We start from the raw sequence: 12,213 nt of genomic DNA on the forward strand, positions 1-12,213 counted from the left end.
ATGACTGTTGTGTTTGAAACTGTTAAACTGTAAAGCGCTGCGGAATATGTTGGCGCTATATAAATGTAAGATTATTATTATTATTACATCACAAAGTACTCCCCCATGTAAGGGACATAGCCAGGTACGGACTGGGGCTGAAATTCAGTCCTGGCATTTGAAATCACCCAGACCCATATTGTCCCCGTCCTCATGAACCAGATGGGATATATTACTAATATTACCCTGGATGGAGGAAAGGAAGATTTTCTACAAGACCAATATTTCTAAAGATTCCCGTGGCCTGCTGGGGTGTTACAGAGTCAGCAACTGTGTGCTCACCCCTAATTGAAACAAGTGAGTGCTAATTGACAGCAATTTATGCTCTTTGTACAGATGCAGAATATATTAATCGAAGGATCTAACTAACTAAGGAGACTTTACTTTATTCTCTACTAGCAATGCTCATCGCAGCGCCATATGTTGTGGATTCTGTTTGTGGGCTCCCTCTGGTGGTTACTGCTGGTACTGGGTGACTTTGGTGGGTTGCGGCCTTTGGTTTCCACCTGTCCATCAGAGGCTGGGTGTTTCCTATTTTACCTGGCCTTTCTGTCATTCCCTTGCCGGCTATCAATGTATTCAGATGTGCTCTGTTTGGTTCCTGCCTACCTGCTCCCAGATCTTTCAGGATAAGCTAAGTGCTGATTTTCAGTTGTTTGTTTTTTTGTCCAGCTTGCTTATTATGTCTCTATGCTAGCTGGTAGCTCTAGTGGACTGAGGTTCTCCCCATGTGCCATGAGTTGGCACATGGGTTCTTGTAATCTCAGGATGGTTTTTTTGATTAGGGTTTTTTGCTGACCGCTCAGTCCCCTTTTGTATCGTTCGGCTTTCTAGTTTACAGCGGGCCTCAATTTGCTAAAACTATATATATCATCTCTATGTGTGTGCCTTCCTCTCATTTCACCGTCATTACATGTGGGGGGCAACTATATCTTTTTGGGGTTCATTCCTCTGGAGGCAAGTGAGGTCTTTATTTTCTCTGCAGTGCTAGTTAGCTCTTAGGCTGGTGCGTGGCGTCTAGAACCAACGTAGGCATGCTCCCTGGCTATCTCTAGTTGCGTTTGTCAGGCGTAGGGCAGCGGTCAGCCCAGGTTCCATCACCCTAGAGCTCGTCCGTTTTTTACTTGTACTTTGCTTGTCCTGTGCTATCCCTAGCCATTGGGATTCATGACAGTATAGCCGGCCAACAAAGTGTTAATTGTTTGGGCTGAAGCAGGAGAAAAAGAAGTGTTAAGGGAAATTTTTTTTTTTTTTTTTTTTCCCTTCAGAGTTTTGCTGCCTAGCCCTTAATTGCTGTCTAGCTGCTTCTTACCTCCTCTTAACCCTTGAATGGCTCTGATCTTAGCTGTTTAACATGGATGTCCAGAGTTTGGCTTCCAGCCTGAGTAATCTCGCGGCAAAAGTTCAAAACATACAGGATTTTGTTGTTCACACTCCCATGTCTGAACCTAGAATTCCTATTCCAGAGTTCTTTTCTGGAGATCTACCTTCCTGAATTTCAGGAACAATTGTAAATTGTTTCTTTCTTTAAAATCTCGCTCCTCTGGAGACCCTGCTCAACAGGTCAAGATTGTAATATCTTTCCTGCGGGGCGACCCTCAGAATTGGGCATTTGCATTGGCACCAGGGGATCCTGCATTGCTCAGTGTGGATGCGTTTTTTCTGGCATTGGGATTGCTCTATGAGGAACCTAACCTGGAGATTCAGGCTGAAAAGGCTTTATTAGCCCTCTCTCAGGGGCATGATGAAGCGGAAATATATTGTCAAAAATTTCGGAAATGGTCGGTGCTTACTCAGTGGAATGAGTGCGCCCTGGCTGCAAACTTCAGAAATGGTCTTTCTGAGGCCATTAAGGATATTATGGTGGGGTTCCCTACGCCTACAGGTCTGAATAAGTCTATGGCTATGGCCATTCAGATTGATCGGCGTTTACGGGAGCGCAAACCCGTGCACCAGTTGGCGGTGTCTTCTGAACAGGCACCTGAGACTATGCAATGTGATAGAATTCAGTCCAGAAGTGAACGGCAAAATTATAGGCGGAAAAATGGATTGTGTTTTTATTGTGGTGATTCAGCTCATGTTATATCAGCATGCTCTAAACGCACAAAAAGGGTTGATAAATCTTTTGCCATTGGTACTCTGCAGCCTAAGTTCATTTTGTCTGTGACTCTGATTTTTTCACTGTCTTCCATTTCCGTTGATGCCTATGTGGATTCGGGCGCTGCCCTGAGTCTTATGGATTGGTCGTTTGCTAAACGCTGCGGTTTTAGTCTGGAACCTCTGGAAGTTCCTATTCCTCTGAAGGGAATTGACTCTACACCATTGGCTATGAATAAACCGCAGTATTGGACACAAGTGACCATGCGCATGACTCCCGTTCATCAGGAGGTGATTCGCTTCCTTGTACTGTATAATTTACATGATGTACTAGTGCTTGGTCTGCCATGGTTACAAACTCATAATCCTGTCCTGGACTGGAAAACAATGTCTGTGTTAAGCTGGGGATGTCAGGGGGTTCATGATGATGCACCTCCGATTTCAATCGCTTCATCTACTCCTTCTGAGATCCCTGCGTTTTTGTCTGACTATAGGGATGTTTTTGAGGAGCCTAAGCTCAATTCGCTCCCTCCTCATAGAGATTGTGACTGTGCTATAGAATTGATTCCTGGCAGTAAGTTCCCTAAGGGTCGTTTATTTAATCTGTCACTGCCAGAGCATACTGCTATGCGGAATTATATTAAGGAGTCCTTGGAAAAGGGACATATTCGTCCATCTTCGTCCCCTCTGGGAGCAGGTTTTTTTTTCGTGGCAAAAAAAGATGGTTCCCTGAGGCCTTGTATAGATTATCGCCTTCTGAATAAGATTACAGTCAAATATCAGTATCCATTGCCATTATTGACTGATTTGTTTGCTCGCATTAAGGGGGCTAGGTGGTTCACTAAGATAGATCTTCGCGGTGCGTATAATCTGGTGCGGATAAAACAGGGTGATGAGTGGAAAACCGCATTTAATACGCCTGAGGGCCATTTTGAGTATTTGGTAATGCCTTTTGGACTCTCCAATGCTCCGTCAGTCTTTCAGTCCTTTATGCACAATATTTTCCGTGAATATCTGGATAAGTTTATGATTGTGTATTTGGATGATATTTTGGTGTTTTCTGATGACTGGGAGTCTCATGTTCTACAGGTCAGGAAGGTGTTTCAGGTTCTGCGGGCCAATTCTCTGTTTGTGAAGGGCTCAAAGTGTCTCTTCGGAGTCCAGAAGATTTCTTTTTTGGGGTACATTTTTTCTCCTTCTACTATTGAGATGGATCCCGTCAAGGTTCAGGCGATTTGTGACTGGACACAACCTACATCTGTTAAGAGCCTTCAGAAGTTCTTGGGATTTGCTAATTTTTATCGTCGGTTCATTGCTAATTTTTCCAGTATTGTTAAACCTTTGACTGATTTGACTAAAAAGGGTGCTGATGTTGCTGATTGGTCTCCTGCGGCCGTGGAGGCCTTTCAGGAACTTAAGCGCCGGTTTTCTTCTGCTCCTGTGTTGTGTCAACCAGATGTTTCACTTCCTTTTCAGGTTGAGGTTGATGCTTCCGAGATTGGAGCGGGGGCGGTTTTGTCACAGAGAAGTTCTTATGGCTCGGTGATGAAGCCATGTGCATTCTTCTCTAGAAAATTCTCGCCCGCCGAGCGCAATTATGATGTGGGTAATCGGGAGCTTTTGGCCATGAAGTGGGCATTTGAGGAGTGGCGTCATTGGCTTGAGGGTGCTAAACATCGTGTGGTGGTCTTGACTGATCACAAGAATCTCATTTACCTTGAGTCTGCCAGGCGTTTGAATCCTAGACAGGCTCGTTGGTCGTTGTTTTTTTTCTCGTTTCAATTTCGTGGTTTCATACCTGCCAGGTTCAAAGAATGTGAAGGCAGATGCTCTTTCCAGGAGTTTTGTGCCTGACTCTCCTGGAGACTCTGGGCCTACTGGTTTCCTTAGGGATGGGGTAATATTGTCCGCCGTATCCCCAGACTTGCAACGTGCATTGCAGGAGTTTCAGGTGGATAAACCGGATCGTTGTCCACCAGATAGACTGTTTGTTCCGGATGATTGGACCAGTAGAGTCATCTCTGAGGTCCATTCTTCTGTGTTGGCTGGTCATCCTGGAATATTTGGTACTAGAGACTTGGTGGCCAGGTCTTTTTGGTGGCCTTCCTTGTCTAGGGATGTGCGTACCTTTGTGCAGTCTTGTGAAGTGTGTGCTCGAGCTAAGCCTTGCTGTTCTCGGGCCAGTGGGTTGTTGTTATCCTTGCCCATCCCGAAGAGGCCTTGGACGCACATTTCCATGGATTTTATTTCTGATCTCCCGGTTTCACAGAAAATGTCCGTTATCTGGGTTGTGTGTGACCGCTTTTCTAAGATGGTTCATTTGGTGCCCTTGCCTAAGTTGCCTTCCTCCTCTGAGTTGGTCCCTTTATTTCTTCAGAACGTGGTTCGTTTGCATGGGATTCCGGAGAATATCGTTTCTGACAGGGGATCCCAGTTTGTGTCTAGATTTTGGCGGACGTTTTGTGCCAAGATGGGCATCGATTTGTCTTTCTCGTCTGCATTCCATCCTCAGACGAATGGCCAGACGGAGCGAACTAATCAGACCTTGGAAACTTATTTGAGGTGTTTTGTTTCTGCTGATCAAGATGACTGGGTTGCTTTTTTGCCACTGGCCGAATTTGCTCTTAATAATCGGGCTAGTTCTGCCACGTTGGTCTCTCCTTTTTTTTGTAATTCGGGGTTTCATCCTCGTTTTTCCTCTGGTCAGGTGGAGCCTTCGGATTGTCCTGGAGTGGACGTGGTGGTGGACAGGCTACATCAGATTTGGAATCAGGTGGTGGACAATTTGAAGTTATCTCAGGAGAAGACTCAGCAGTTTGCTAATCGCCGTCGCCGCGTGGGTCCCCGACTTCTTGTTGGGGATTTGGTGTGGTTGTCTTCTCGTTTTGTCCCTATGAAGGTCTCTTCTCCTAAGTTCAAGCCTCGGTTCATCGGTCCTTATAGGATCTCGGAGATTCTTAACCCTGTATCTTTTCGTTTGGATCTCCCAGCATCGTTTGCTATTCATAATGTGTTCCATCGGTCGTTGTTGCGGAGGTATGAGGTGCCCGTTGTTCCTTCGGTTGAGCCTCCTGCTCCGGTGCTGGTGGAGGGAGAATTGGAGTATGTTGTTGAGAAGATCTTGGATTCTCGTGTTTCCAGACGCAAACTCCAGTATTTGGTTAAGTGGAAGGGTTATGGTCAGGAGGATAATTCCTGGGTGGTCGCCTCCGATGTTCATGCGACTGATTTGGTCCGCGCCTTCCATAGAGCTCACCCTGATCGCCCTGGGGGTTCTCGTGAGGGTTCGGTGACCCCTCCTCAAGGGGGGGGTACTGTTGTGGATTCTGTTTGTGGGCTCCCTCTGGTGGTTACTGCTGGTACTGGGTGACTTTGGTGGGTTGCGGCCTTTGGTTTCCACCTGTCCATCAGAGGCTGGGTGTTTCCTATTTTACCTGGCCTTTCTGTCATTCCCTTGCCGGCTATCAATGTATTCAGATGTGCTCTGTTTGGTTCCTGCCTACCTGCTCCCAGATCTTTCAGGATAAGCTAAGTGCTGATTTTCAGTTGTTTGTTTTTTTTGTCCAGCTTGCTTATTATGTCTCTATGCTAGCTGGTAGCTCTAGTGGACTGAGGTTCTCCCCATGTGCCATGAGTTGGCACATGGGTTCTTGTAATCTCAGGATGGTTTTTTTGATTAGGGTTTTTTGCTGACCGCTCAGTCCCCTTTTGTATCGTTCTGCTTTCTAGTTTACAGCGGGCCTCAATTTGCTAAAACTATATATATCATCTCTATGTGTGTGCCTTCCTCTCATTTCACCGTCAATACATGTGGGGGGCAACTATATCTTTTTGGGGTTCATTCCTCTGGAGGCAAGTGAGGTCTTTATTTTCTCTGCAGTGCTAGTTAGCTCTTAGGCTGGTGCGTGGCGTCTAGAACCAACGTAGGCACGCTCCCTGGCTATCTCTAGTTGCGTTTGTCAGGCGTAGGGCAGCGGTCAGCCCAGGTTCCATCACCCTAGAGCTCGTCCGTTTTTTACTTGTACTTTGCTTGTCCTGTGCTATCCCTAGCCATTGGGATTCATGACAGCCATATCAAATATCAATCCCATATCGCACTGTTTAATGGTCAGACTCCACACTTGCAAAGTAAGTGGACTATACTAACACCACCACCAACATATTAACGGGCTACCCTAAATTAGTGGCAGCACGGTGTCTCAGTGGATAGCACTGCAGCCTTGCAGCGCTGGGGTCCTGGGTTCAAATCCCACCAAGCACAACATCTGAAAGGAGTTTGTATGTTCTCTCCGTGTTTGCATGGGTTTCCTCCAGGCACTCCGGTTTCCTCCCACATTCCAAAGACATACTGATAGGAAATTTAGATTGTGAGCCCCATCGGGCACAGCGATGATAATGTGTGCAAACTGTAAAGCGCTGCAAAATATGTTAGCGCTATATAAAAAAATAAAGATTATTATTGTGAGCTCCAGTGGGGACAGTGATAATGATGTCTGTAAACCACTGTGGAATATGATTTAACTATATAAATAAGCATAATAAATAAATAATTATTTGTTATAATATGCTAATGAGGTGCTGGGTGCACTCTTGGTTTTGCCAAGTGGATCTGGGCACCTTTTCAACTACTCAACAGAAGCCAGTGAACACTCAACAGGAGCCAGTGCTGTCAATCAAGAAAGAGAGGGCAGAAACAGATGGAAAGCAAATAGGTGTGAGGTGTCCTGAGTCACAGCCATGCCAACCATGCACCGAACACCTCATTAGTATATTTGAATATAGAAGGATTTTAGACAAAATGCAGCAATGAATTAAAATAGAGAGGGTGCAATTTTTATCAAGGCTTTATCACCTACAAGGTGCTTTGATTAGTTTGAATAGTCAGTTTTTGTAAACTTCATGTAAAATCAAACACTAATTTCTCCTGTACCTGGTTAATATCAATTCCCAGTTAGTTACATGCACTGCTGCAGAAATGGACTATGGAGTGGTAAATATCAAAATAATTTGCTTTACTCTCCCCTTCCTCAAGCAACTGCATAGAATAAGGGAATAGAAAGATAAAAGCTCATTTCATGAAGTTTGGTGCTGTGTACTCCAGTCTTAATGTACTCCATTCTTACACTGGAATAAGATCCTCAATATTCGTTAAGAGTCTTGCCCCTCTTAATAACTTTGGTGCGTCTTTCAGCTGCCATTTTCCACCACAAGAAATGTTACGCTAGTCAAAGTAATTTGTGCCACACATATATTATGATGAATTTGCCATCTGCACTGGGTCATACTCCCTCCCCAATACTTTTTAAAAAGATGCCAGAGTTGGTCAGAGCCAGACATGGCAGAAAAACAGCAAGAGTCATGACATTTTTGAGCAACTACGATTTGCCCAAAAATGTTGCATGTTGCAACATTTATAATAGTATTATGGTAGAATTCTGTTAATAATGGTTTGATTAATTGGGGCCAAAATGTGCAGTTACTTCTACTACTTAGGGTTGGCACTAAGTCCTTGATGTTAGGTCTGCTTATAAGAGCCACTGTTTGGGTACAACATAGAACGGAGATTGTATATTCACTACACACAAGAAACAGGATAGGACTATTCCGATTGGGTACACCTTGTCGTGGTGGGATGGCTTTTATGCTTTTTTTTTTTTAATCAAAATAGTGTTAACTAAGTACCCTTTGTTATTTGCATGTACTATTACTATTTACTTATTTACTTACTACAGTATATTTTGTTTTTTTCTTGAGTTTTATAGACTAGAAATACATCATCGGGTAAAAATCCTACTCTACAACTGAGCTGCATTGGAGCCTCTTCAGCCCCAGAATCAGATTACAGGAAAGGTACAGACTGAAGCCATCACCATCACTTCCACTTTGATGTGACAGACTTGGATAAAACTATTTTATTAAACACTCAGACAAAACTGTTTGCACATTCCGCAAGTATCTGTATATATAAGTCTATTCTCGTGAATAGTACAAGAGCAGTGGGCTAGTTAACCCATTATTGTTGCTATGGTGGTTGTATATTCCACTGTTCGGCTGCTTTCACTAGTGATGACAAGATAACGCAAAGAGTTTACAAGACTTCACCATCGTTCAGCTGAGCTTTCCTGTTTATGGGGAGAAGTTAGAAGAGATTGCTGTCAGCTGAACACTCGTTCTGCCGATCGATATCTAATGTGTAAAAAAATCTGGACTAAAATGTATAAATATTTACTGTAATGTTCTCTTTTTATATTTGAAGTGATCCTCACAGGTGATACATGCTGCCCAAACCACGCACAGCATGTATTAGGCACTGGCTGTATGAACTCCGCCAGGTATGTTTTACTCTGAAACACTGCAGTGTTTAAGAGAAAATCATAGTTTAAAGGCTATCGGGGACCGAGCAGTGCTGGAGACTAGTTGCATAGGCAGTGGGCAGGGAGAACCCGCTGGGGACCCACTTGTCCAACTAGACTCCTGTGGCTTTTAAAATATGGTTTTCTCTAATGCCACATGCATACACTGAATATTTGATAAGATTTTACCTCATTATCTGTAAGCCAAAACCAGGCGAGGAACAATCAGATGAAAAGTATAATAGCAATGTGAGAAGATAACAGGATGCAGTAACGGTCGGAGGCAGAGCAAGGGTTAAGAGGGGAATTTCACAAAACTTACATCGGCTGCACACGATTCATGGCCGAGATGTCGAGGCTTGAACTGCGCCCCCTGTGGTCTGGTCATGGGGAAGACTCACTCACGCTCAGTGACACTGTGAGAGTGGATGTCGGGGTCTCTCGGAGACGTCTCTTACTACAGTCTCCGGTAAGTCTCTGTAGGCCTCTCTGACTTGGGCCTACTTTTTCCTGACTGCACAGGGAGAAAGAGGGCTCTCACTCTGCCTCATCACACCACAGCTTCCCACCAACTGAGCTCTCGTTCACGTGCACTGTCCCCCTCTTATATCCTCCACGCCCCCTGATCTCAAGTTCAAAGGTCTGTCCGGGGCACTAAACTCTTCCCCCTACAACTTGGGTGATAGACATGGTACGCCGAGGCTGGCTCTCCTCCTTACAGCAACACGTTACCACTCTGTATTTATCACCCAGTCATGGTTTTGGTTTACAAATCCTGAGGTAAAAAAACTCACCAAATACTCAACATGTGTATGTGGCCTAAAACAAACCTTAATTTCAGAGTTATACATACCTGGCTGAGATCGTACAGCCAGTGTCTAATACATGCTGCCCAATCCTAATCCATCAGCTGTCAGGTCCTCTTTAATATTAGGAAAAAAATCTTTTCTATATCAACTAATAAATAATTTTAACTATTCATTTTGGTAAACTCACTTTTCATGAATCTTAAAATAATTAAAAGATTCTAAATTCAGTTTGAATACCGTTAATGGTTAAATCTAAGCCTTTAGTTGGTAATACGTCAGACAAATTTTAGATGGATTTACAATAAAGATTATTGTATTTTAAACTACTGTGTATTGGACTTCAAACTATCGTTGGGAGTTTATATAGTTGGTAAGAAATGCCCCATTGTACTTGAAACATAGGTTTAAAAGGAGGTCAACTCTACTTGTTTTGAAAACTGCCATCACAGCCATGTGAAAAGCTTCCCATAGACTTAAACATGTCAGAATACATTTTCTTCTGATGGTAGAGTGACTCCCTGGTAACCAACCTGTGTTAAGGACACCAGGTGGGACTTAAAAGGCAGATATTTCTCCTTGGCTGGTTACCTGGAATGCTGATGCTCTATTCAATATGGGATCATTCTGCAGTCTTCTTACAATAACACCCTTAGATACCAGACAATAATGTTCTCTACAGCTGCCTGTTCCTTCAATTTTATAGGTAGGGAGGGGCTCATTGAAGGATAATTGACCTTACAATGGGAACACTCACTCAAAGAGCAAAGAAACTTTACACCTTGGATGCTATTGAAAATGTCCAGCAACAGAAGATCTTGTAAGTCACATACACATTCTTCTACTTGTAAAAGACCGGACTTGTTTTACTCCTGTGCAGTTTGAGCAGCTGTTAAAACATACATGACAAACTGCCTAGTTTTTAAAGTAATGGCTACAGATGCGCATATAAAATCTATGTGTTCCACAGCCATCTGCTCCGATCCGGTATGGCATGATTTATGCTTTAAAATTAGAGCTGTAAAGCAATATGCCTGCTTGCATCACATATTACAAATTCAATTCTAATTTAATGAGAAAAAGCATTTTGAATTAGTCTAAACCTAGAGGACACCTGTCATCTAACCTACTTTACAAGTAGTGTTTTGTCCAGGGCATATATATGACTATACAGATTTAAATTCTTAATTTAGAAAGGTTCAGTATATTTTTAACATTAGAATGTCTACATTTTTTTTAAATCCTATTTTGGCTGACACTGCTATTATTAGCTATAACAAATATAAAATGACTTATACAGTATACTTAATAACATTTTCAGTCTGTCTGTAAGAGAACTGTCTGCAGCAGTAGTCAACCACCACTAATGTCTGCATTAAGTGACCAATAATGCTAAGCCTCACCCTTTCTCTAATTGCCTTCCTTCAATGATGTCTTGATTATTTAGAAAATCTTGCTTACTTTTATTACTTTTAGATTTATTGGAATTGTCCATTCCATTTTCTATTTGACAAAAGCCCCAGAGTAACCAAAAATTTATTAAAAAAATCCCATACTGACCTACTGATATCTCATTGCTCTACTATCCCACTGCCTGAGTTCCCCACCTGTCTTCTCAATTCCTCTTCTTGCATGGTCGGCATATGATCACTGAAGCCAATTAGTGACATGCAGTATTCACGTGCCAACCATGCTGGAACAGGAATGCAGAAGAATAGCAGGGCATGTGGTTTGTGACACAAGGCAGTTGTGGGGATCAGTAGATTAGTATGAGGTGTAATAGCAAACTTGGGTTCTTTGTAATAGTCACATAAATCCGTGAAACCTGTCACCTGAAAAAATTCTATTAACCTGTAGATATCAGGTTAATCTTCAGGTTTATAGCTTTCTGAACCTGTCCAGCGGCAGAACTTAGACCCCTGCTGCCAGGAGGAAATGATCTTTATTCCTCCTGGTAGCATTCCTGTTTCAGTCATAGGGCTGGCAGTGGCACGGGTTCAGTCACCGCTCTGTATATACAGTAGAGAGTGACAGTTGTAGCCACGCCGCTGACACTGACTGTCAGCCAGCCCTAATGCTGAGCCAGGGGTGTGATTACAGCCGCCGCACTTTATGCACTTTGCAGTGACTGAACCCATGCCAGGACCTCCCCTGTGACAGAAACAGAATGCAACTGGGATGAATAAAGTTCATTTTTTTCCCTGGCAGAGGGGGTCTAAGTGCCATCACCGGGCAGGTTCAGATCACTAATAACCTGTAGATGACCCCCATATCTGCAGGTTAATAGTGTTTTTATCACGTGACAAATTCTCTTTAAAGTCTAGTATGTGCATAAAAACTATCATGTAAGAACCATTACTCTTACCTTGGTATACAAGTGCAAATCCTTGGGCCTGATTGATGCGATCAGAGAAGAAATACAAGATGACAAAATCTAATGAGATGTTGAAACTCTGTGATGGGTGGTTCCTGCCATCAAATCGTACCAAAACCTGTTTTGTATAGCCATCCAAAAGCTCCACCATATCCCGTGAGTCTTTGATGTCAAAGAAGGTAAAGTTAAAGCGGATTAAAGTGGCTCCAGGAACCTGTATTGTCCAGTAACAGGCTTTTCCTGATCCGTATGAGTCTGGAAAATCCGGGGAGTAGATAGCAGCAGCCTCCTTGGTGTAATTTCCACCACATGCCCCAATAAGTGCTGCAAAGAGAACAAAGTGAAATTTTCATTATTTTTCAAGTGTATATAAAATGCACGTCATATCATTGGGATGATGGTAGATGGATGTAGATTTGACTAGCCCTATCCCCCTTTTCTATGTGGTTATAGGACTCCCTTTCTACAAAATTTGAGCTACGCAAGGAGAAAAAAATTCTATGTATTTCAATTTCTTTGTTAGAAGAACTTATGACATCGGCCC

The 12,213-nt window shown here is 43.2% G+C and overlaps 1 protein-coding gene across 1 annotated transcript in view; it reads right to left on the reverse strand.

The window, feature by feature from the left end:
• Positions 1 to 12,213, reverse strand: part of KREMEN1 (kringle containing transmembrane protein 1) — a 236,856-nt gene that overhangs the window by 18,294 nt on the left and 206,349 nt on the right. The window contains exon 6 of the mRNA XM_077292060.1: positions 11,661 to 11,993. Within this exon, the coding sequence (XP_077148175.1) occupies positions 11,661 to 11,993 (333 nt within the window). The remainder of the gene's footprint in view (positions 1 to 11,660; positions 11,994 to 12,213) is intronic.

Source organism: Ranitomeya variabilis, chromosome 1 (genome assembly GCF_051348905.1).
Source record: "Ranitomeya variabilis isolate aRanVar5 chromosome 1, aRanVar5.hap1, whole genome shotgun sequence".
NCBI lineage: Eukaryota > Metazoa > Chordata > Amphibia > Anura > Dendrobatidae > Ranitomeya > Ranitomeya variabilis.